We start from the raw sequence: 25,065 nt of genomic DNA, 5'->3' as shown, positions 1-25,065 counted from the left end.
CGACTTTCCGCTTTCTTTTTCCCTGCTGAGAGAAGGCGAGTATGCGCGCACAGCGAGTCGGCCTGTCACCGCGGTATGTGGGTCAGGAAGTCGAGTCGCTCTTTTCTCTGCTATGCCGCGCGAGAACCAGCGCCTGGTCAATTCTCCTCTCTCTCTCTATCTGCGCGTATAGCCACTCGGATATTATACGTGTATCTATGTATTGTGATGCGTGTGTGCGCGATCGAATCGATTTTCAGAGCGCGTGCGCCTTTTAAATCCGGCGAGTAGTGCGATTTCCGGATGCCACTGCGATGGGGCTTTCGCGGGTTAACGAACCCGTTAAGGAATGCCTCGATGCGGTTTCGATGTATCGAGAGGCGCTCGACGCGTTTCGTTTGAATTTTAAGCGATTCGCAGCCTGGTCCACTTTGCTATTTTTCAGAGGGATTTTACCGGTTTTTATGCTTTAGTTTTATTCAGAGGATGAAGAATTGGAAGGAGTACGGGAGCGAAGACGCTTACCGCATTCTCGAGAAAAATAGCTTCTCATCCGAAGAGATTCCAAAAATAACACGCTATATAATTACACTTAAACGCGGCTAAAAATCTCTAGTCCTGCCATTACCACGACAATTTTTCCATCGCAGACACGCGGAAGACTTTTTCGCCCATGCGAGAAGGCGCGCAACCGGTAGCCGCGCTTTGCTTTTAATTTAGCGCGTTACTCTTACGTCTGCCGCACGCGATTCTCTCCGGCATTCGTTATACAAGCCCGCGACAGAAGAGGAACACACAGAGCTGCTGCTATTACAGTATCTACAGCACACCCAGTCGGAATAACACTGCGCAAGTACCGCGAGCCGAACCGAGATAAATCCCCCGTGTATGTGTGCGTTTCGCGCGTAAGTGCTACTTTCTTTTCGAAGCTCGATGGCGCGCTCGAGCAGGCTCTTTTTCTCTCTCTCTCTCTCTCTCTTGCGTGCGTGCGTGCGTGCCTGCCTGGATATACATGTATAGTACGAGCGCTTACATATGCCTTTGCTCTTTTGAGAGACCATCGGAACCAGTGCGCTCTCGCTCGTTACGTAAGGGACGTATACGGCAGATAACTCATATATATATCGATTAGTAAAATTGTCGAACGAAGCCAGAAATCCTCTCTCCTCAGGTTCGACGACACAAGCAAACGCGAGAGATAGATTAATGCCCGGATCGCAGCTTTCTTTCACGCCCCCTTGTATCCCGTCGCAATTACGCGCGAATCCTGGGAATTTCCCGTCTGTCCCGCTGCAGCTCGTCGTCGCGCGAATATTCGCCAACTCTCTCGTTGTTGCTCTCGACTCGCTGATGTAGCCGAGGATTTTGCCCGCGAGAAAGTAAACCGCGTCAGACTGTGCGTGCGTATTCTGAAAATCAAACTAGATTTCCGATGAGCTCGCGGGGAGAGCGTCGAACCTTTTACGATACACTTATATGCGCCTTAGAGGAGTGACGCGCGTTTGAGGCTGATTCATCCACTTCCGCTATTTAAATTTCGGTACACTTTTACTTATGCTTTTGGGAACGTTTTGTAGGATGTTTTCGCGAGTGGCGTTTGCGGTGACGTGTGTGGTTGGGGGCAGGATTTGTTTTCGCTAAATAATGGCACCTAATTCTCATCTTCCATAAAAGCATACTCGTTTAAATTGCGAATCTCAAAGTATCCAGCGAACGAAGGGTCCAGCAACAAACGGAAAAAAGCAACAAGAAATATTTTCACCTTCTCTCTCTTTCTCTCTCTCTCTCTCTCTCTCTCTCTCTTCCAACCGAACTCGAATTCGCCAGCTCACTTGACATAAATTTCTCCGGCACTTGGCGAGCCACAGCAGCAGCAGGTGGAGGGGCGTCGTCGTCGTCGGTCGTCGTCGTCGGCAGAGAACACGATATACACACCACAGCAGTAGAGTCTACCTATAGAGAGCCGTACACACAGAGAGACCGGGAGCGGGAGCGGCGGTGGCGGCGCAAGTTTACAGGGAAAGGGAAGTCGAAGGAGAAGGAGAAGAAAGCAGCAACACCTGGATGACTTCCTGCAGGCGGTGCGGCTCCGGCAGCGAGTTCAGTCTTCGAGGACGACAGTCACGATACGCTTCGCGCGCACGCACACGCGCACGCGCGCTTCGCATTTTATTCTTCGAGTTCTCGCATATTATACAGACCCTACAGTTTTTGTGCTTCAAAAAAAAAAACGATCGTTCTCGTAACATATAGACACTGACTTTTGGCGGGAAGCATGAGGTTCGATCGGCGCGAGAAATAGCGCACGGACGACAGGTGCATCGTCAGCCTTCACATCAGCCAGAGAGTACGAGAACGAGTTCTGCGTTGCATACGACTCGCAGTGTGTCCTTTGGATTGTGCGCGTGCGAGGAGACGGAACACATAGTTGGAACATGGAGCTGAGATTACTGCTGCTACTGCTGCTGCAAGCTGTCCTAGCCGCGCAAGGTGCGTCCAACCTGCTTATGCTATATACGCGAGAGAGCAAGAGAGAGAGAGAGAGAGAGAGAGAGAGAGATTTTTAACGGGTCTGCGCGCGCCGGGACTCCACATGCGCGCCGACCGTTACGTGCCCACGCGAGAGAGCACAGTTCACCTGTGTGTTCACCTCTCTCTCTCTCTCTATCTCTATCTCTATCTCTCCGCGATTTTCGACTTTTTACACTCCTGGCCGAAAAATATCGCGTTGCTCAACTTTCATCATCACCGCATCGCGCGGAGAGATGAACAATTAAAGTCTCTCGGCGATGATGCGCGCATGCGGCTATACGAATATATTACACGTGCCGCATCACGTAACGGACAATTACTCGCTCGCGGGGGAGGTTAATAATCGCCTATGTATAAGAGTGTGTATTATATGCGGATCCTCGCGGCTGTTACGTGTTACGTTTATATTGCAACGTAGCGAGCCCCGCAAAATTCCTCCTATATATAGGGGATGATTCAGTTTTATACTGTCCTTAACGAGTTCGTCGATCCCATAACGCGCTGTTACGTTCTCCTTTGGAGTGACATACGCAGAGAGTGAAAATTGCTCGGAAAATTATGCCCCGAAAGAAAGAGAGACATTCCACAATTAGGACGCGCTTAAAAACGCCAACCTCTTGCGCGTGCGCATTGTCCGAAAAGGCTAATGACCAATTACACGGGATATATAATGACTCTGCGACACAAAGTTTTCCCCCTTATACCTCCAAGCGCGTTTAAAGCGCATTATAACAGCGTCGTTTGTAATTATTATTATACACACTATAGGGGAGCTGTATAGAGCCGCGTAGTACAACGCGGGCAATTACTATTTACTACGCAAGCGTTATGAATATATATATATTCCCTCCTTATCGCGGCACTTTCGCGCTTCCGCACGCAGTCTTCGCGTGCGCTGATAGGCCGTAGTGTGCAGCGCGTTATAAGTATATATACGACGCTAGGGGAGAATCGTTTTCTTCTCGCGGGTACACACAACGTACAACGCGATTGTTTTTCGCGCGCTGCCGTATACGCGAGCTCTCGCAACTCATCGCGAACCAATTAATTAGTAACGGTGAGCAATTTTGCGGAGAAAAAAGTTCACCGCCCGCCAGAGTTGGCTATAAGGGCGGTGCAGAAGCTCTTTTGCGGATTTTGCATCGGAGCGTGCGCTATATCGTTAATTTTAATGGGAGATAACCAAAAAAATTCCAAGCCGCATTTTACCGATGAATAGTGAAATAATCGATTACACAAGAAAGTCGGCTCGTCTATCTATATGCATATAGGCACATGTGCCCGATGCGCGGTCGCGTTAAAACGGCGAATAAGGAGCTGTCGGCCCAAATGCCGGAACGCGCGCCCGCCGCCGTCCCACTGACCAAGTAAAAAACCGTTGTTGTATCCAAAACGTAGCGGTGTTCGAGTCGGACGAGTATAAAACCGAAGTTATATTGCACTGCCGTCAAGGCTGCAGCGTCGTTATAGAGACCGGTTGCACAGCTTCTTCGCGCCATACAGCTTGATATTAATGCCGGCTAATTTGAATATCGTGAAAAAGGGCATAGGTCAAGGAAAGATTGACGCGACGCCTGTAGAAACTCGTACATATTATGCAAATCATACACGAGCATCTCGGATTAGTCATTGTGTTCTGTGTACGCGCGGGACGATCGCTATTTTGAAATTTAATTTCGTACATTACAATTGAGCGAAAGCTTATACGCGTCATCGCAACCTGCCAAGAGATCTCCATTGTTACACCTCGCGCGGGCTAATCGAAAGCTTCGGATTCGCTCGGACCGCAGACAGACAGACAGACAGACGGACGGACAGACAGCTCGATGAAAGCGTGTACCTGTTCGATGGATGGTATAGAGAGAAAAAAAAGCCGAGAGTCATGTCGCAAGCCGCGACAATTTTTCTCACGCGCTGCGCTAACGGGCGGCCCTTATTTCGACGGCGGCGGCTTTAGTCAGTCAGTCGGTCAAACGAAAAGCCTACTCTGTATTATGTTCCCGATGGCGGAGTTCACTCGTTGTGAATCTCTTTCTTGTGTCTACGTATACATGTGCATGCGTGCGCTCACCTAGATTCAGTTAATAAACGCCGCGGCCCACTTAGATCGCTGCTACCCGATATAGGATACACAGAGCGAACACTGCGCGGAGATTAACTTATTTTCGTCGAGATTTTTCAGGAAGCTAATTCGAAATAAAGCGCTAATTTAACGCCGGCCTGCCTCGTCAGTGACTCAAGTGAGCGATGCACATCGACGCGATTATTAGTATATCCTCGTCTACAGTTACGACAGACAGCCGACGTTTTTCTCTTCGTTTTTTCGTATAGTAAGCCGAAAGATTGCGTTCGCCAGTGTCCGGCTATTGCCAATTAGGATCCGCCGCTTGGCGGAAGCCGATCGAGATTACGCGCTACTGCAATCGGTTCCTGCAAAAAGTCCCATAGAGCTGTATATACCTATAGCCATAAGACACAGCGAGTAAAAGTGTCCCTACCTCTCGGCCCTCTGAGATATAGCTATATAGCGGTATAGCACTGCTCGTTAAAATGCGTACGCGTACGCGAGGGCGGATTATCATCGGCAGCAGACGGCGCGCTTCCTTCGCTTCGCGACTGATCGCAGGAAACGGGAGAAACCATTATTATATGCGCAATAAGAGAAAAGAGCCAGTAGCGTTTCGCAAGCACGTGAGCCGACTGCTATAATGTCCCGCTGTTATCGTAGCGTTCCTTGTTTCTACCTATCTATATAACTATAGGGAACGGCATCGCTATTTTCGATCGTTACACGCTCTCCAAAAGGATCGGTCGAAAATATTCTAATAAAAATTCGCCTCGATAATTAACGGTACACCCGCCTCTATGCGCCAAAACGCGCCAACAAAGAGGGCGCGCGCGGTGTCGAAATCCCACTCGCTCTCTAAGCGCAAGGAAAAAAGAACGACAAAATCGGTCAGACTCCCTAAATTGCGCGCACAGCAGAACAATGTGAAAATTCTCTTCTTTCCTTACAGCCTCCAGCGAAGGCGTCTGCGGCTACCCGGGCGCACCGGCACACAGCAGCGTTCGCTTCAGCGGACCCACGATCGAGGACGTCATCGACGAGGAGGATGGCCCCTTGTCACCGAGATCGAACTTGGCCGTTGGTACCGTGGCCACCTACGCTTGCGAGCGTGGCTTCGAGCTTCTGGGACCGGCTAGACGTCAGTGCCAAGAGGACGGAACCTGGTCCCCCGAGGGTGTGCCCTTCTGCGGTGAGTCGATCGGATTGAGTCATTCGGAGAAGCGCATTGGCTATTCATGCTATTCGGAGACTTTATAATATTCGCGACAGAGAGAGAGAGAGAGAGAGAGAGAGACTACACTACTACCGTCGCCGATGAAGCGCGTAGCTTGCAACGTCGCGGCAAGAGAACAATGCCTGCAGCGCGGAATTTCCTGCGTTTCTATTCAAATTATCCGCGCGGCAGAGAGCTGCTGCGCAACTAGCGTTTCTCATTCCGCCTTGAATTTATGCAATCTCATGCATGTGTATGTGTAGAGTCTTATGAGTAAGGAGCTCGATTGAGCGATTCCGTTAGCGGAGCAGCGCTTTATTGACTTGTTTCAAAAATAGTCTACACGTGCACTCGGTTTATCGACCCCGCCTTGCAATTGCTTTTTATTTATAAGATAGCTTAAAGTAAATAAAAACAGAGCTCGAAAATCCACGCGGCCAAAGCGTCCTCGGTCTCGAAAAGTCGGAAACGCCTCGGAGAAAGGTGTACACGCGCTCTCGGCAGGTTCATCATCGTGATGAGTCTCTCTCACTTGGAGCAACAGCGGCAGCAGCAGCGTATTCTAACGGTACTCGGTGCCACGCTCGCTGGAGACCAGAGTCGTCGGAGCGGCCAAGCCGAGCTCTGTAATCGTACGGAGCGCGCGCCTATAGCTACATGCATGGCCGGCTTCCATCTTCTCTCCCGCGATACCATCTTCGGTAAACTGCTGCTTTTCTGGGCGGTGTGTATGGTCTCTCTCTCTCTCTCTCTCTCTCTCTCTCTCTCTCTCTCTCCCTCTCTCTCGCGGTCAAGGACATTGCAGAGGCTATGCGGGTATCCGCGCCGATGGAATTGGGTCAGTTGAAATGTCCGGAGATCGTTTGTTTTTTCGCTGCGCGAGAGAGATCGGTATGCGTAATTACGTGCTTTCACGATTCTAAGAGTTTTGGTATGCGTGTGCGATGCATACTGATTATGTATTATGACGGGCCGGTTTATTCGACTCTTTTGGCGGATTTCGACCGGATGAATATGGGTCAGTAGTATAGAGTCGAAGAGGCTCTCGCGTGGGTACAGGATCGAGAGCTTGCAGGAGTTCGTTAAAACATTTAGGTCTGCCGCGACATTATTACACAATGTGGAGAGAGAAAAAAAAAAGAACAAGTCGCCTTTGTCGATCGCTCGTGCCAAGTAGATTGGAAAACGAATCAGCGTTATAATCGCGGGCAAAAAATATAGATCACCTCGCTAACGATCTCCGCCGATCGTCACCGCGATGCAATTATCGCAAGAGAACACTTTCTATAAGACCGGCCCGACGTCAAACGGATTTCTTTTCTCACGCCGCACTGCACTGCTGTAATATTCTAATGACGGCCGATGCCGCCGGACAAAAAGACCTATGCATGTGGCTCCCATGTGAGAATCCGTGATTACGACCGATAGGAAAGTGTAACAAGGCCAATGCCCGGAGAAGAAAAAACCGGTGGCCTTGTCTATACAGCTGGTGGCATCCACATCTGCGTCGAGAGATGCGTATCTGTGTGCACACAAAGGATCGAAGTATATATTATAGATGAATCCTATGATGTATATATATAGAGCCGATAGTAGGCTGCGAGGCAGTTCCACTCGGTGCTCGTTGTGGGAATCAAAGAGAAGCGCGTCGCGGTCTGTTAATCGTGAACCGCACAGAGTAATCTGTACACAACTCGAGATGGAGAGCACAATCTCGAGCTTTGAGTTTGAGCTTATGAGCAGAAAATTATGCTCGTAATAGTCCCTAGCCCGAGGAGAATGCCTTGTTCCGACTCTGCGTGAATAAAAAACACGAGGAAATCGTTCTAAAAAGAATATACGCGATACGCGATCGTTGAGCGCGCGAAATTCAAATCGCGTTACATTCGAGGTTATGCACGCTCGCTATGTAGGACAAAAATCGAGCGCAAGGTGTGCGCCGATGATAGAAACGAATTCCTCGGCGCATTCACTCAATCGGTCATTATTATACTCGCATGCACGAGCGAGCGGAGGATGTGCACTTCTCGGAAGAGCCGCGTCGAGGAGCGGATATGCAACGTCTCCTCTATTCTATCCTGCCGATTTTTTCATCGAGTCTCTTCGATCGGTATCTGCAGACTTATGCATCGTCGATAAATACACGAACTCGAGGACTCATCACGTGCGGCTATAAATATGCATGGCTATATGTATAATATAAGCAGATAAACACAGCTCGAGAGCTGCGGTATAGCCTTCCCACGGCAATTACGATCGGCACGGATGCTATACAACAGAGAGCCGTCATCTCTCTGCGCAGATTTTCCGCTCGTACAGTTTTCTCCCGCGCGCAGATCTGGCACGTGCGTATATACGCGCATAATACAGTCGCTTCGCGAAACGTTCTCACACTCGCGCCCGCGTGGAAAACACGTTCTTCCGATTCGTGTGCACCGCAAACTCAATAATATCTTCCGTTCGCTCCTACGCGACAAATGATCAAAGCGCAATAATAATACCGATCGAAGCAATCGAATCGAATAAGCCTCGGCGCCCTTTCCTGTTCCTATATATACACACAGCCGAACGGCGCGGCAGCGAGCAAGTCTCTCGAGTGTCCTTTCTTCGCCTCGTCCTGGTCTAGAAACCTCTTTTATCGTTTTCTCGGCGTGTACACCGCGAGCCGGCGCTTCATTGAAAAGTGAAGCGCGGCTCTTTCTCTCTATACACACGGGGACTTTTCGGCCGACGCGGAGTCACGCCCGGAAGTAGGTCGAAGTGTATACGAGAGTGAGAGGAGAACCGACTCACCGCTGTACATAGTATATACATTCGTTTCGGCTCGCGCCTCTACCTATCCTATACACATCGTAGACTCAACGATGATAATAGCCTATAGTCCCGCGAGTGAATCGGGTAACAATCCGAAGAAGAAGCAGCAGCGCATTGTCGCTAAGTAGGTTAAAAACGCGCGACGAAAGAAGGCGCTGCACGTTATTCGCGTAAAAATGAAAAAAGAGTCGCGAGGAGAGAGGGATGAAGGAAACAGAGCGCGGGATGGAAATATCCAGCGAGTCGAGCCGGCGCATAGCTCTAAACGACGCTCCGCAAGCTAACGGTCGAGCGCATTGCGCCTAATGCTCGCGCGCTGCCAGTTTTGCGATCGACGAGCTAATTTCGACTTACCGATTCATCGCGGAAAACCGGCAGTGTTTAGTATACCGTTTACGCGTCGTCGGCGTTATAATATAATACGGAATCTCCATCTCTATAAAGACCGACCAGTTATAATGATAACGGTGAAAAAATACGCGCGTGGCTCGAAAACACGCGTGCATAACTAATACAAAGATCCACCTTCGGCCGAACAACATAATACTCTGTCCGGTATATACCTCGCTCTTGGTTCTCTTCCAATGAGCTTTCTCTACTGCTCTCCTGGCTCAACCAGTTTTTTTTTTTATTTTTCACCGGCGCGAACATCTTTTCTTTCGCGGCGGCGGTCCGCATTCGCCAAAGGATTATATATAGTATTTGCCTTGGCTCGATTTGCCAAGCTTTCACGAATATGCAGCTGAGAATTTTCATACCGCCGACTACTTTCTAAAATATATAGGTGTATACATATGCGCGTGTATGTGCGTGTGCGTATCGTGCGTGAGAGATCGAACAATTTTTTAACCGACGAAAGAGTGTATCTTATCGCCTGTGCGATTTATTTTTTTGAAGTTTCAAACGAGGGAAACTTTTGATTAGCGAGAGGATAAATAAAGTTTTTATGGGTAGTCTCGAATCAGTCGCATAAATATACACGTAGCGCATTTCGAAAATGCGTGTGTAGAAAACGTCTTTTTCTGTAACAGTTTTGAACGCTTTCAAAATCTCAAGCGCACGAGGCTTTGCAACGCAAGTGCATACAATTAGCCCGAAAAGATATTCTATTCGGGTGTCCTTAATAGTCCACGTTACACACACACACACACACAGACCTTGATCGATTTCATTGGCGAAGAATGTCCGAATTGCGCCAAATTAGCCACTATAATCTGTCCCAGCAAACCCCTCGCAAGAAAAACTAACAGAAAAAACGCTTCAAATTATTTCTTTGCATTCCACCATAACAACGCTTGTTAACAGCCACATAAGTGAGCTCTACTTATATATATATAAAATAAGTACATACGGCGCGTACATATTACCCTGTGCAAAGCCATGTCAGTCATCAGCTGAAGCAGCAGTAGCTGATGTTTTTTAGTGGCACACGTGTGACGTGTTCTTAAAGAATACACAGACGGCAGCTGCAGCACAGCTTGATGCACACGCGCGCGCGCTCAGGCAGGCAATAACATTTTCGCGTTACGGTATCCGACAAACTACCGCAAGGGCTTCGCGAGAGAGAGAGAGAGAGAGAGAGAGAGAGAGACGAGCTCATTGCGCTCTCGTGTGAGAGCCGCACTTGTTACACCTCCGTAGATACCATTATAATAGACTCGTCGTCGCTTTATCTCTCCTGATGTGTTGGTTCGAAGTCGCGCGAATGTGCAGGCGGATGCAATTAGAAAGAGATATCCCAAGATGTAATCTACGTCATGACGCGCGAGGGTGCGAATAACCAATTAAACCGATTTTTTGTCTTTCAGTTCTCAACGTAGCCGCCGGAAAAGCGCCGATGCAGTCCAGCCGAGCCGACAGCGGCATCCTCCAGTTGGCCGTCGACGGAAGCAGCGCCCAGAGTTACTCACCCCAGACTTGTACCCTCACGACCCCCGAGAGCAGACCCTGGTGGTACGTGAACCTGCTGGAGCCTTACATGGTGCAACTCGTCAGACTGGACTTTGGAAAGTCCTGCTGCGGTGAGTTCGACGGGCTCTTTTCTCTCGAATTTTCTCTGTATAACAAGAAGAAAGAAGGCACAACGTCGTTCGCCGATCTTTTACGAGCCTACATCGCAACCGACTGATTTAATGATTCGACGACTGATAAAGCGCTCGCTCTCGAGGAGACTTTTGAACTATACGTTCCGCGTCGTGAATCTCGCTCTGGCGGATTTTATGCGCGCGCGAAAAGAGAGCCGAGAGCGGCCGCCGCCAGTTTCCAGTTTTATGGCTGCGGTCAGGATTTTTCTGTAATTACCTTTACTTCCCCCGCGCTCGCGAGCTGTCGGCCGCGACTGGCAGGGAACACATTATGTTTTCCTTTACTCCAACGACTACGACGAATGCACCGACGATTTCTATAACGTAAACTTTTAGATTATATTGCGTATACGCGGGGCTCCTCGATAGCGAGAGTGAAATTTCAGCGAGAGCCTTTTCACTCGGGCGATGAATATTTTTATTTTCACCATGCTTAGGTATAAATAGCAATTTTGTTCTCTCTCCGCGTATATACATTGCGCTATTCGATAAGTCTGCCCGGCTTTCATCTGATCTGCATGTCGTATCTCGCCATCTCTCCGCGTTTTCATATTCATAACGGCCGCGATGTTCATGCTCGGAGGTACAATACGCGGAATCTCAACCGATCTCGTGTTCTTATTTAAATGAGCGAAGGAAAACGAAAGCAGAGGTATAAATTTAGTTAGCGTGACACGCGGAGATGCCAATTACCAAGAGTGCAGTACAGCGATTGTCCGAGGAAAATTGAAGCGCGTAATGATGCACGAAAAAAGCGTCTCTACGTCCTCTAAAAGTATGTATGTCGCAAGACTTTGTATCCCCTGTGGGCATACAATTATTTCGCTTCTGCATATTATTATGCCTAGTTACACTGTGGCTAGATTATGATAGTCTCTCTGCGCTGTTTTGTTTATTCGGGCTGATAAAGTAATTGCATAATGCGCGCTGTGCAGTTTAAGCGAACTTTCTTTTTTTCCCCTCGCTGGATAATACGACCGCTAAATAAATAGTTTTTACGTAAGTTATTAATAGCATTTGTTTTCTTCCCTCTCTCTCTCTCACATTATTTATTTGTCCATTATGCCTGCTCACTCGGCGTAAAGTTATCGCTTTATTATGCGGCGTTTCAGCGGCGTCACTCGTTGTTCTTTATCATTTTTTATTAAAAAAAAAACATTAAACTTAACGAACTCTCCTGAATTAATCGATTCGAGAAACGATGATTAATTGTATACCCAAACAAGAGATGCATTTTTTGTAATATCGCTTTCTACAACTCGACCTTTTAGAGAATCTCTTCGGCGTAAAAATCGTAAGCCGATGCGTACACTTAGTTTTTTTTTACAAACGAGAATGCCAGTAGGCCTAGCTACTTTGAAATAATTGAAAAAGAAAGACACAAATGCCCGACACGCTCGGTCACAGCTGACATGCCAAGTGGGTCGGTGCGCGCGCGCGCGCGCGTTGCTTCTCTGCGGTTCTCTTCGAGATAACTCACAATGCTCACGTGCATGCGATATATACCACTACAAAACCACACTTGAAAAAAGAGTCTCGACGTCCAAATTGAATGCGTTAATTTAATTTTCAATATAAGAGGCCGAATTAGCTCGAGCTTCTAAAATGCACAATTGAGTAACATTATTTCCGAACTCCCTCTCCGCAGGTGACGGCCTACCAGGCACGATAGTCGTCCGCGTCGGCAACAACCGCCCGGACCTGGGTACCAACCCGATCTGCAACAGGTTCACGGGTCCGCTGGAAGAAGGCCAGCCCCTCTTCCTGCCTTGCAACCCACCGATGCCCGGTGCCTTCGTCTCGGTTCACCTCGAGGCTTCCGGACCGAGCCCGACGCCTGTGCAGCTCTCCCTGTGCGAGGCGTTCGTCTATACCGATCAGGCGCTGCCGATCGAGCGCTGCCCCCAGTTCCGCGACCAGCCACCGGGCTCGACCGCGACCTACAACGGCAAGTGCTACATCTTCTACAACAGGCAGCCCAAGAACTTCCGGGAAGCTCTGGCCTTCTGCAGAGCTCGCGGAGGTAGTCTGGTCGACGAGAGCAACCCTGCGCTGCAGGGCTTCATCTCCTGGGAGCTGTGGAGGCGTCACAGGAGCGACACCTCCAGCCAGTACTGGATGGGAGCCGTGAGGGATCCCAAGGACAGGACCGTGTGGAGATGGACCGGTAGCGGGGAGGAGATTTCCGTGTCCTTCTGGAGCCTGCCCCAGGGCACGGAGGAGGACTGCGCGAGGTACGACGGCAACCGCGGATGGTTGTGGTCCGATACGCCCTGCTCCGTTCTGCTCAACTACATCTGCCAGCATCGTGAGTCGAAATCGCTGTATTGCGTGCGCGCGCGATTGTGAACCGGTTTTTAATGCCCCGATGCTCTTGCTCTTCCAGAACCACGTGCTTGCGGACGTCCCGAGCAGCCGCCCAATTCGACGATGACCGTCACGTTGCCCAGTGCCACGGATAAGGAACCGGCGGTACGCAACTACCAGGTCGGTACCAGTGTCGAGTACACCTGCGACACTGGAAGTCTCCTGATTGGACCCTCCAGTCGTACCTGCCTCGACACCGGATTCTACAACGAGTTTCCGCCCGTCTGCAAAAGTACGGCCGCTTATTCGCTTTCTACCTTCGCTCTTTTGACAGCGTTCGCAATAATAACCCTCTCTGTCCACCCACATAGGTATCGAGTGCGGATACCCCGCGAACATCAAGCACGGAGGATACACCCTGATCAACAACACGGTCAACTACCTCAGCCAGGTCCTCTACACTTGCGAGGAGGGCTTCGAGATGACCGGTATGTATGACCCGTGGAAAAACGAAGATTTTATCAAACGCGAAACTTTAACGATTACTTGGGCCACAGGACGAGCGAGGCTTACCTGCGACATCGACGAGCGCTGGAACGGTCCACCGCCTCGGTGCGAACCGATCAGATGCGACCCTCCGGCCACGGTCGCTCACAGCCAGATCCAGATCGACGAGATCGACATCGAGGACGTGACGACGCAGAAGCTCGCCAAGAACGAGACCAACCGGAGCCTCTTCGTCGGCAGCATAGTCACCTACACCTGCGACAAGGGATACCGGCTCACCGGAAACAGACAGCTGCTCTGTCTGCCGAGCGGGTCTTACGACAGGACGCCACCCACCTGTACCGGTAAGCAATATAATCTTCCTTCGTTCCCTCTTTTATTTTGTTTTCATTCATTTCGCATCGCTCAAACGCTTCGTTCTCGCTTTGCAGAGGAGCCTCAGACCGCTCCAGCCCCGATCCCGAAGGCCACGGTTCGACCAACCAATAACCGCGGACGTCCCTTCCTGCCAACCCGAGTTCGCGTCCCGAGCTCCACACCAGCCGCCACGACGAGCAGCACAAGCCCAGCGAGCTCGACGACGACGACTCGCACGAGCACTTCGACCCAGAGGAGACACGAGCAACCGGCCAGCGTACAGGAGACGATCCAGAAGAGGCCGAGCATCGGACTCCAGAGACCGGCGAGCACCACGACCGAGAGGACTCCGCTGGTCCACAAGAACGTCGACGCCAGCGACCACCCACAGGTATACCGATCTCCTTTCGCACAACTGTTCCTATCTCCTCTATATTCAAAAATCGTTGCAACACCGCTCGCATTTCAGGACAACGAGATATCCGGCAGCGGAGTCGACAACGCCCACGCCGAGATAGCCGGCGTTCCCGAGCCGAACGGCCCCTACAGGATCAACCGAGCCGATCAACCGGGCGCCCACCAAGCCAAGCTCAACCTCGGCGCCGTCATCGCCCTCGGCGTCTTCGGCGGATTCGTCTTCCTCGCGGCAGTCATCACCACCGTCGTCATTCTCATTAGAAGGTCAGTAGTCTCGAGCGCAGTGCCTAAGCGACCCTCGTAGGCTGTGTCGGGGGTGGGCGCGTATACAAGAATCGCGATAGAAGCCATCAGTGTGTGTGTCGTCGTCTCCTTCCGAGCCTCCTCCGGTGTGTACACTCGGGAACTAAACTATTGCCGCGCCCGACGGAAGAAGCCAAACTCGCGCGGAACGATCGAACAACTGACGGCCATTGTAGAACATCCAAACCTTATAATATATAATATTCGAACGCTCCAATGGCCTTCAGTTGCCGACGCTCGGCAATCACACCTACAACAAAACAAATAACCTCTGTAGCCTCACCTGAAAATCAAACCCTAGTAAGCAAAAAAAAAGATGTAAGCTACGACTGTATAACATGTGTGTGTGTGTGTGGTGGACGATGGCGCAGCGGAGGCAGCAACATCCGAGGCATCCGAGGCAGTCGGGGCATCAGGAGCAGTAGAGGCGGCGGCATCGCTGGAATCGCCGGCTTCGGCGGGAGGAGCAATTTCGAGGCTTACGCGGGCCGACGGCCAACTGGCTTCGGTCGCGGGGGTGGCGGTGCCGAGGTTGGCGGCGGCAATGGCAGCTCGGTCAGCACGGCCGGCCTCAGGCCCGACTCTGTACCCTCGCGCTGGTACACGCTCCTCGCGCTGCCCTTCCCCGACCAGCACCTGGGCCGTCGCGACCTTACGGCTCGCCGCCATCCCCACGACCATCATCATCATCATCCCTATCCGTCGTTCAGTCTCTCGGCGGCCCATCGTGCTGGATACTTTTCCAATCCCTCCTTGTGATCTTTCAACTCTCACTTCTTCTTCTTCTTCTTGTCCTACTGTCTGTGTGTGTATCTGTGAAAATCAGCGCACCTTCTCTCTCTCTCTCTCTCTCTCTCTCTTGACGCACTATATTTGTCTACTTGCTTGTGTCATATGTAACCCACGCGCGTTCGCGGAAAACTAAAGTTACCGACATCCAAGTGTGTCTTCTTTTCTTTTTCAAGCCATATCGAAATCACGATGCTTTTTTCATAATAATACGCCGTGTATATCAGCGCGCCATAAAAATGCTCATTCGACCTTTACGTTTGTTTGTTTGTGCCATTGATTTTGTATACGTGAAATTATATACACCACACGATGTCCCTTCGCCGACGGGTAATATCTTCGCATAGTTCCTATTTTTATCTGATAACGCATTTACTCATATCCCGGGGACTCGCAGAGTGTACTATTTCGCCAAACTTTCTTCTTGCCCATACGCAACGCGTACATCTGGCCCCAGTTCTACTGTAGCATCGAATTGTACAAACGCACATAAGATTGAGTGCGCGCGCGCGCGCGTGTGTGTGGGTGTGTGTGAGTGTATAGAGTTTGTCGTGTGAATGACGTCGCCACTAAAAACCACGATATGCGCCACCCTCGCGCAGCCGCAAACTAATAAGACAAAAAAAAAAAACTAGTCAAGGTAAACGTCATTTTGTGACCTGCATAATGGGCCTCTATAATTTAATATATTATACACACGCAAGCGTCGCACGATTCATCGTAGCATTTGCACCACGTCGTATATACTACATATGCATCATTGAATTATTTATGTATCAAGCACCACCTGTACACACGCGTGCGCCTCTTCTTCTGTATTACCTCCAAACACCAGCGCACGTCCACGAACCCAAATTTACCTACTGTACTTGTATGCCACCCTCACGCAATCGTAATCTAGCACAATACCGTATACGTCAGGTCATGGACTTTCAGAGCCGTGAGAGCTATAGAACTGCTTCTACTATTACAAAAAAAAAAAAAAAAAATGGGACCACAAGACGAAATCTCTCCACGTGCTCATAACCAACGTCATTTGTCTCTTGCAGAAACCGAAGCCGAGGAGGAAAGCACTACCGGCATCGAGCCTCGCCCGACTGCAACACCGTCGCGAGCTTCGACAGCGGATCATCGGGTAGTCGAGGCGGTCTGAACCGCTACTATCGTCAAGCCTGGGAGAACCTTCACGAGTCGGCTACCGGTCAGAAAATCGGTTCCTCCAGCGCCGGCTCGAACCACGCGCCCTTGAGACGCAAGGAGACACTCGACGAGCCCGGCTACCGGGACAACTACCGCAACGGCAGCGCCAACATGGAACGGGACGGCTCCGAGCTCGTCGTCAGCGACGTCGCCGCTTACGCCAGCAAGAGCAACGGATCGGCCAATCCCGATAAGAAGAGACACCATCATCACCATCATCACCATCACTCGTCGTCCTATCAGTCCCAGTCGCATCACAGATACTGAGGTACTCTTGTACGCCGCTATCTGACGCGCGTATAATCTTTGGAACTTGTTTTTCTTTTTTTTTTCGTTTCTAATACGAGCGACGAGCCTTGGAAGTACAGCTCTCGTGCATATTATTGCGTGTAAATATACTCACCCTACAATTCTTCCCCACCTATCTCCACGCTTTCTCCGCCACTTAGAACAATTTCTGTTATTTCATCTCTCGCGTTATGAAAAATACATACATTATACCCTTTCTCTTTAATCTCGTATAAAACTGCGCACACGCATACTCGTGCGTGTTGCAGCGACAATATAGATCTATTATTACACGCTGGACGCGACTGGTCGATCGACATGCCAAAAAGCACAGAGTAATAATATATAATACATAGAAGAGAGAGTTTTCATATATGATTCATAATACCTCTATATACAAATAATAATAATATATATATATATATATACATACGCACTCTATATACGTGTACATGAAAAAAATACGATTCAAATGACCAGCTTGAACGCTATAGGGCGTGCAAAGAATTTAACGAGAAATACGTTGCGTTTATAGTATGTGGTGAATTATACGGTGAATTATCTTATCCGAGATCCGTATATAATAGATGATCGGAATAACCTATCGTCGAGTGTGTTATAATCGCAATACCGATTATTACATAATACACGAGTTGATCCGCTCGATTTCGCTCTTGTCGGCCATATGTATATTATTATATACATACATGGCCGCGACGAGTCAAGGATTCGGGATAAGATAAGGCAGCTCCTTATATTATACTGTGTATCAATGAAAATCATGTATATTATTTTCGCGGCAACCCTTTCAAAAACCAAAAATATAGTCATATATATACTTTTCAATGAAAGCGTTGTTTGCTATCAACGCGAGGAATCGTCGTCCTTTACATAATATATTATAAATATATTTTAAAGTGTTAATTGTATTTATAGTCTTTTAATTGTTATGTATTTGTTACACACCGATATGTATATGTTGACAATTATGCTGATCCGTCTCTCCCCATCATCAACTTCTTGAATTTTTATCTCAATAATAACCTGATCCTTCATCATTATTGCTAGATTTTAAGACTCTTATGGCATATTCTGTTAATGCGACAGCGTCGACTGCAAGTATATCGTATAAAATATAATAATACAACGATTATATTTGCGAAGAGTATATATGTAGAAAATTGTGTGAAAATCCTGCGATGGCTACTTTGGCCTTCCCTTGTGCAAACTATAACAAAATAGTTTTGAAAAATGTTATCCAACTTTGAGTATACATCAGGAATCGTGTACTCCACACATGTGTCAAGGAAAGGCCGACGTTATCCATTCAAAAGACAAAATTACCTAGTGTAAGAGAAGCTAATATATATATATTTTTAATGATTTCGTGCTAAGTCTACAATTATTATTATTAATCAATTCATTGAAATTACATCATCGACTCTCGTGTCATTAAATTCGTCGAATATGTGTGTCGCGCAAATATACTGTTAGGACGATAAGTCTTCATTATATAGATATTTCGATATACTATATATCTACACATTGTATTTTGTAAAAAGAGACCTTCTCAAATTGTATATGGTAGTGCCATTATGGGCAGTTCACTTTTATTAATTTTGTTAGGTCGATGACGAGCATTCACTCTTGCTCCGCATATACATATGTACTTACTCACTCAGATGTAAGGTATAGGTATTTAAGTAAATAAATAAGATAATATAATGGTTATAGCAGTCGTCGTTAATCTATTCATTCCTTTCCATACCCTTTTTTACTGTTCACCCTGAAAAGCCATAAAAAAAACAAGCAACATAATAAGATGAATTATAGTCGAGCATAGAAAAAAAAAGTTTATTTTTTATAAATAATGAAAACGGGATCATAACTTTTAATTACATCAACATTTGTCGTACAAATACGTCATACGTGAAAAATGATATGACGTTAATTAATTCTACTCGCCATCGCTCAATACTGCTGTTTATTTAAATGCCTATGAATGGAAATACATTTGATGCTTTGAATGAATGAATGAAATACTTAGAAAATTACTCGGTGCAAGGATGTGAAAAAAATCACTTAATTTTTAACCAAAAATCGACAATCTTTTCCACTCTCTGCTTCCCTTCAGCTAACGGAGCATTGTCGGCACTCCTTGGAGGGTGTATCAGAGGACAGTGGCCGGCACCTGAAATTCAATATTTAAGAATAAAATCTAAAGTTATCTAAAAACAGCGCCGATGAATGCGTTTATACCTTCCACGTAAATGACTGGCGACCTAGGGTTGGTCGAATTGACGACACCGGCGGCGTGCCACGGGTCGTTGCTGCCGTTAACAAGGACAATGTTCGTTACTGAATCAGCGATATCCAATCCACCGAACTGTAAGTTGGTTCGTTCCACGCCCAGTATCAGAATTTTCTTGAATCTATGGAACCAGCCGAATTCCGTGCAAACCTGATAGATCCATCGTCGATCTAAATGCCAGGCCCGTCATATCTCGGTAAATAGATCAGTACTTAAAACAGTTTGATAAACATCTACGGTACGGTGTACCCCACTGGTCGTTGTCTGGCCATGAATTTTGCTTCAGCTGATTAATGGTAGCGTTGTACTTTTCAATAGCAATTCATTGATCTGAGCTAGCCTGGTCAAAGGCTCGCCCTTTTCCTCGTCTTCAAGAACGCTACGAGCTTTCTCGATCGTCAGACTGTAAGTGTCGTTGTTGAAGACCACTTCAGTGACGATATCGATGATTCCTTCGTAAAAGTTAAATATGTCGTTTATCATGGTGTTCTCTTCAAAATAACTGCCACAGACGCTACATACGTGACAAGCGAAGATTAGATCGTTATAAATCGTTCGTAGCACTTGAAGCTGGTATTCTTAAATCTTATGCTCGCATAATGATATGCAAGATCGGCTGCGCATATTGCGCTACGATCGAATTTGAACTGAATATACCTACTTGAACATGTTCTCCAATTCCTCCCAACTGGCCTTATCGGCAAGCATCGAGTGAAGGCTCTTGTAAGCCTGACTCAAAACAGCGACGCAATTCGGCGAGTGTTTCCTCGCCGAGTTCTCCACGACGATGTAAAAGTCTGCGAAAACGCAATTGTTATACCAATATTACATAAGCTCACCTGTATGCTCTATGTTACTTTATCTATTATTACGAATCCATCCGAGGGACAGTCGGCGTAAATGAAAGTAGGCCAACTATTATTGATCAACCACTGACCTTTGAAGTCAATTTCCGCGAATAAGGGTGCACAGCTCCGTAAACCAGATGGGGATACTTGGCGCGCATCCAGGATACCAGGGAACCGGCGTACGAGGCGCCAAAGAGGATCCACTTGGTCGATCGGGGTATATTGTGGGATCGTTGCATCCCCTCGATGAAGTAGGCGGTATCGGCTAGAGCCTGATCGACGCGTGTGCTCAAGTTTCTGTTAAAGTTTTACAAAATCTCTCGATTAAACGATCTTTCGACGTATTTGTATAGTAGTTTAGAAAAATTTTTGATTGACCCAATACTCACTAAGTAGGTTGACTCTTTCCGTAAAAGCGATGCTCCAAGAAGAAGATCTTAGCTCCAAACTTCTTGGCCAGGTACGACTCGAGACTGGCATCGTCAGCGATCCAAGCCACCTTCTTTGTAGAATCGGTCGTTCGCGAAGTAATTTGCTGTCGATTCCAATTTTCGCGTAGCGTGTTGTTATGTGCAATTTTCAAACGACTATCCTGCTTCCACGTCCTCGTCGACGCTGGATCGTAGTGGTCCAGCATCTGAGAGAACCATTGCACCTCGAAGGCGTCACCTTCGGTATTGCGAGTCGGCTCATGATGCACCAGTCTTTGTTTTCCAAAGCCGAACCAGGCCAAGCTGCCACTACTGAGCGTTAGAACTATGGACAAGATCGGAGGGAGTTTCATTCTGAACGCACCGATCACTCCCTCATCACAGCATTGACCTACGCGGAATATTTACTCTATACAAAATGAACTCTGGCCTACATTTTTATTTGTTACATTCTTATGAATCTTATCTTCTTATCGAGCCGGACTCTATATCGTGGGCTTATCGGATTGGAAGAGCCAACTTGTAGAGATCTCTCATACGGACAGTGCATTATTTAGATTATAGCGTCCCTGTCGGGGGCATGTAATAAAAATTTTTTTCGTCTGTCGACGATGTACAATACCGTGGAGTTTATTGACGGTAATCCCGTGATCGGCTTGTGTTTCGATTGTTGAGGAAAGACTTTTCTCGCGAAAAATCGGTTTTCGCTTTATTCGCCGATTTTAGTTTGGCTATTTCACGCGATCTCGTTGCGAGAAGATTATTGCGTATTCCTGCTGTCTTACATCATATTTTTCAACACAACTATTTATTATACATAATATATCATTGAACACTATTCAGGTCAATAGCTGATATGCGATATTACGTATTGGCGAGTTCTATGAAGAATTCATTTAACTATGACAGCCAGCGCCGATGGTCTTGCCGATACTGCTCGACATCTAAATGGGAATCTCTCGACGATACATTGTAAGTAAATCAATATTTAGTACTTATACTGACTAAATATAATAATTTTATAATTAATTCTACTTCGTACAGTGGTATAGATATATTTTCAAGTTATAATAATCGTATTTCGCCATTGCTTATCAGCGTTATTGTGTCTTTTAAATCGCCGAAACTTTCGCTATAATCATACACACAATATGTGCGATAAGTAGATGAATTATCGCACATATTGTGTGAAAAGGCTTAGGAATTTAGACATTAATTTTCGGATTAAATTGAACATTGTACATTATACAGGATGTGATTACTGCGATGACGATAAAATATATTTTAAGTACACTGAAAATTAACGAGTTACGAATTTCATCATATTATTATCTGATCTGACATAATAATTTGTGTGCGGCCAATGATTGGGTTTACTATATAGGTACATTTTAAGTTTACGATTTTCATAATAGGTATGTGCCTTTCATCTGGAAAATTATACAATTCACGTAATCAAAGTAAAGAAGATCATGCGAATTTTCAACGTTGTTTAAAAATAAACTTCGTGTAACCTTCATTTTATCATATTTTAGTATCGTTTATCTTCATCTCCAATAATCTTATATTCTAATAAATTCTGGTAAAATAGTGAGGCTTTTGTTAAGTAAGAAATGAACGGTATCATGGAAACCGATTTTAGTAGGAGTCAACGCACAAAACGACTCATACGTTTAGTTAAAAATAAAAGTTTATTCTGAGATTCGGTACAACAACACTAGGCGCAGTTATCCTTAGTAGGCCTGTGCTTTGATATTAACGTTGCGCTTCGATAATATATTTTAAAATCACATATTCGCAAGAAATACAAATTAATTTAATTCATATAAGTATATAAAAATGTTAACATTTTCGTAGAGCCTCCTTGCTTAAAAGTTTAAATATATAAAAACAATAATAAGTTGATTTATTTTTGTGCCAGCCATTGACCAATCAACTGTCCCACCTGTTTCCTTGCGTCGACTAATTGAGGGAGATCGTTCTTGGATGGGGGGTATACGTTTGCACAGTGGGCAGTACCTGCATAAATAATAACGATTAATTACCCGAGTTAACGATTATACAATCTATAAATACGAATTATTTACCATTTATGAAAATAGCAGGAGCATTCGGGTTCGATGATTTAGTCACGCCCAGCGCATGCCATGGATCAATGCTACCGTGAACGAATACGACATTTGATACTATGTTCGGCAAGTCCAGAGCTCCGTACATGGTATTCGTGCGTATTACGCCGGGTTGCAGAGTGTGCAAAAACCTGCAAGGTAAAATAATGCTCAGTGTCGATCATTGGAATTCCAGAGATGATGTTAAGTTTTTACTCGTCGCCTGCTAAGCTTGGCGTCATTTTACAAAAGCAACATTCTTTAGAAACGTGCGCGATGCGACATTTTTTCCATCAATAAGATAATGTCAAAAACAAATATTCTGAGTCAGAGAATTACAATTTTTAACGCTTTTTTTTATTACTACAAACCTTGGACCAAAGATATCTGCGCATTGTTGGATGAAAAATTCAACAGGGAAAGTTTCACTGAACAAGTTAGGCCGTGCCGTTGAAGTCTGGAAGAAACCAAACTCTGTGCATGTTTGATACGTCCATTGGCGACCTAAAGAGAAGAACAATCATCAAAAATTGTACCGAAAATTTCGCATTAAAAATTGAATCGATAAATACCTCCAGCATTCTTTTGCTCAGCCCAGGTAATGTTTCTCAATTCGGAAATCATCTTATCATACTTGTAATCCAAGCATTTCTCTTTGTTCTTGGCAAGAAGCATATTGCTGACTTCGGCAAGTCTGTTTACAGGAACTCCTTTCTTTTCATCAACTAATACATCACATACCATATCTATGGTAATGGAGCTTTCATTTCGATTGTCTTTGTTGTACTGCACAACATCAGCGAAATTATCAGCAAGAGTCTCGTATAAATTAGCGATATCTTTTTGTGACGTTTTTCCTGAATCTATCGGGTCGCAAAAGCTGAAAAATTTGTAAATTACAGCGAGTAATCATTTTACGATTATTTCTAAAAAGTTGTATATTCTTACTTGAATAGCTTCTCTAAGCCTTGCTGGCCGATGCGATGACGCAGCATTATATGCACCTGTCGAATCGCAGCTGCAATCGTATCAACGCAAGCTTGAGAATGCGTTTTGAGCGATTCTTCAACAATGATGAAATATTCTGTAATAATAAAAGATTATTGAAATTAGAAGGCTCTGACAATTGAACAATGTCAAGACAAAAACTGTTAATCTTTACTTACGTTGGAAATCAATCTGTGCAAGTAGTGGGCCACTGGCAGACATGGCACCATGAACAAGATGAGGATATTTAGCACGCATCCAGGCTGCCAGAGAACCAGAATAGGAGCCACCAAACATGATCCATCTAGAGGTGTCGGGTAGCTGCTGAGCCGCTTGCATTCCTTGTATGAAGTAAGCTACATCAGCTAGTGCTTGCTCTGAGCTTAAGTACACAAGATTCTTAACACTTAGGTCCCTGAATAAAAACAAAATTGTCGTTTAGAATAGAATGTCCACTGTCGATAGTAAATGAGGTTTGAGAAATCTATCAACTACTTACGACGTTGGATGACTGTTTCCATAATAACGATGCTCCAGCAAAAAGCACATGGCTCCAAATTGCTTAGCGTACTCTATCATTTGTCCTTCTACCATCCATTTTCCACTAGCTGGACCTTCTCCACCGATCATGAGGAAAATGGGTCCACCTTTCTTATAATATGCACTGGTAGCAAAATATCTCTAAAAGAAAACGAAGGAAAATAAAATTATAGCAGAGAACAAATGTTTGATTATAAAATGCAAAAGTTGGCAGGATCAAACCTGTTTCCAAGTGCGCCCATCCACGGGATTGAAGTGATCCAAGTTTTGAGTAAACCATTGCTCCGCTGGTGGATCTACAGCCTTTGTGGAGAAAGGCTCACCTAGATTTCCATCTTTACCTCTACCCCTCATAAAACTGCGCCATGCAGTTCCAAAATGGATGACTCCAATGAATATTGCTAACGCAAAAACCTTGTTCATGATGAAGCTGTGTAAGCTGCTTCGGATACAGCTTGGAATTAAATGCTCGATGGAAACTCAAGCTGCAAGCGAGAAATGAGCTATATGAGAAAAACGAATTATAGCCAGAGAAAGTCATCGGTCGATAACGAATAATCAAGAAAGTTTTTTCATTAGTCTTAGCAGATAAAAGTTAATCAGCCACGCGAAGAGCCGGACAGCTTACTCTTACACCGGATTACAAAAATAATTTGTGCGTTTCTCAAGCAACAAAAATAAAATTGCTGAAAGTGGAGCACCAGCAGGGAAATAGTATATTACAATAGAATACAATTTTTTAATTACCTGAGGCACCAGCTCTGACAGACAGTTTCCGATTTTCAAACGACGCTAGAAGCCGTCCATATATATATATATATACGTTGCTTCGCCTTGTTTGTTATGCTTACAGACGACTATAGGTACTACTATTACGGAGCAAAATACAGCGGATAACCTCTGTCCTCTCTGAGCTGCCGTGGCTTGCGCAGTCGGCAACTCAACTCGGCTCTGTTTGTCTCGAGGTCGGTAACACCGGCGG

General features: G+C 46.3%; 4 protein-coding genes across 5 annotated transcripts; 1 reads left to right on the top strand and 3 right to left on the bottom strand.

Annotated features, from left to right (window-relative positions):
* The first annotated feature begins 1,629 nt into the window (after positions 1–1,629).
* LOC100121422 lies at positions 1,630–18,589 on the top strand. Its single transcript, XM_008219120.4, has 10 exons — positions 1,630–2,469; positions 5,529–5,768; positions 10,415–10,627; positions 12,339–12,998; positions 13,077–13,289; positions 13,369–13,485; positions 13,555–13,848; positions 13,936–14,252; positions 14,331–14,542; positions 16,420–18,589. The coding sequence occupies exons 1-10, from the start codon at positions 2,415–2,417 to the stop codon at positions 16,835–16,837; spliced, it is 2,739 nt and encodes a 912-aa protein (XP_008217342.2). The 5' UTR covers positions 1,630–2,414; the 3' UTR covers positions 16,838–18,589.
* LOC107980617 (thymus-specific serine protease-like) lies at positions 18,439–19,355 on the bottom strand (the record flags this gene model as incomplete). Its single annotated transcript, XM_016981510.2, has 2 exons — positions 18,439–19,049; positions 19,118–19,355. Coding segments are annotated over 2 exons (351 nt in total), but the record flags the coding sequence as incomplete, so codon positions are not given.
* LOC103318037 (putative serine protease F56F10.1) lies at positions 19,351–20,801 on the bottom strand. Its single transcript, XM_016981513.2, has 4 exons — positions 20,407–20,801; positions 20,107–20,282; positions 19,831–19,966; positions 19,351–19,683 (listed from the first exon to the last, which is right to left on the bottom strand). Exons 1-4 carry the CDS (start codon positions 20,799–20,801, stop codon positions 19,452–19,454), a joined length of 939 nt encoding a protein of 312 aa, XP_016837002.1. The 3' UTR covers positions 19,351–19,451.
* Positions 20,802–22,120: 1,319 nt separating this feature from the next.
* Positions 22,121–25,031, bottom strand: LOC100121460 (putative serine protease K12H4.7). Of its 2 annotated transcripts, none has more exons than XM_031923447.1 (9): positions 24,831–25,031; positions 24,306–24,568; positions 24,043–24,224; positions 23,723–23,958; positions 23,505–23,640; positions 23,129–23,436; positions 22,928–23,060; positions 22,536–22,708; positions 22,121–22,467 (listed from the first exon to the last, which is right to left on the bottom strand). In XM_031923447.1, exons 2-9 carry the CDS (start codon positions 24,504–24,506, stop codon positions 22,355–22,357), a joined length of 1,482 nt encoding a protein of 493 aa, XP_031779307.1. In that variant the 5' UTR covers positions 24,507–24,568; positions 24,831–25,031; the 3' UTR covers positions 22,121–22,354. The 2 variants fall into 2 exon arrangements, with proteins under 2 accessions (XP_031779307.1, XP_032452106.1); XM_032596215.1 differs by having other exon boundaries at positions 24,306–24,586; positions 24,831–25,030.
* Positions 25,032–25,065: the final 34 nt, after the last annotated feature.

Source organism: Nasonia vitripennis, chromosome 1, assembly GCF_009193385.2.
Source record: "Nasonia vitripennis strain AsymCx chromosome 1, Nvit_psr_1.1, whole genome shotgun sequence".
NCBI classification, from domain to species: domain Eukaryota; kingdom Metazoa; phylum Arthropoda; class Insecta; order Hymenoptera; family Pteromalidae; genus Nasonia; species Nasonia vitripennis.
Note: the sequence above shows the minus strand (reverse complement) of the source record. Positions and strands in the feature narration are given on the sequence as shown.

Excerpts from the sequence above, each read along its gene's own strand:
- LOC100121422 (XM_008219120.4), top strand. The coding sequence starts at position 2,415 with ATGGAGCTGAGATTACTGCTGCTACTGCTGCTGCAAGCTGTCCTAGCC. Across the intron at positions 13,290-13,368 it reads GTTTCCGCCCGTCTGCAAAA|GTATCGAGTGCGGATACCCC; the intron begins GTACGGCCGCTT and ends CCACCCACATAG. Across the intron at positions 13,849-13,935 it reads GACGCCACCCACCTGTACCG|AGGAGCCTCAGACCGCTCCA; the intron begins GTAAGCAATATA and ends CTCGCTTTGCAG.
- LOC103318037 (XM_016981513.2), bottom strand. The coding sequence starts at position 20,801 with ATGAAACTCCCTCCGATCTTGTCCATAGTTCTAACGCTCAGTAGTGGC. Across the intron at positions 19,967-20,106 it reads CGCGGAAATTGACTTCAAAG|ACTTTTACATCGTCGTGGAG; the intron begins GTCAGTGGTTGA and ends GCGTTTTCGCAG. Across the intron at positions 19,684-19,830 it reads GAATTGGAGAACATGTTCAA|CGTCTGTGGCAGTTATTTTG; the intron begins GTAGGTATATTC and ends TCACGTATGTAG.
- LOC100121460 (XM_031923447.1), bottom strand. The coding sequence starts at position 24,506 with ATGAACAAGGTTTTTGCGTTAGCAATATTCATTGGAGTCATCCATTTT. Across the intron at positions 23,641-23,722 it reads TGCACAGATTGATTTCCAAC|AATATTTCATCATTGTTGAA; the intron begins GTAAGTAAAGAT and ends TTATTATTACAG. Across the intron at positions 23,437-23,504 it reads GGCTTAGAGAAGCTATTCAA|CTTTTGCGACCCGATAGATT; the intron begins GTAAGAATATAC and ends CAAATTTTTCAG.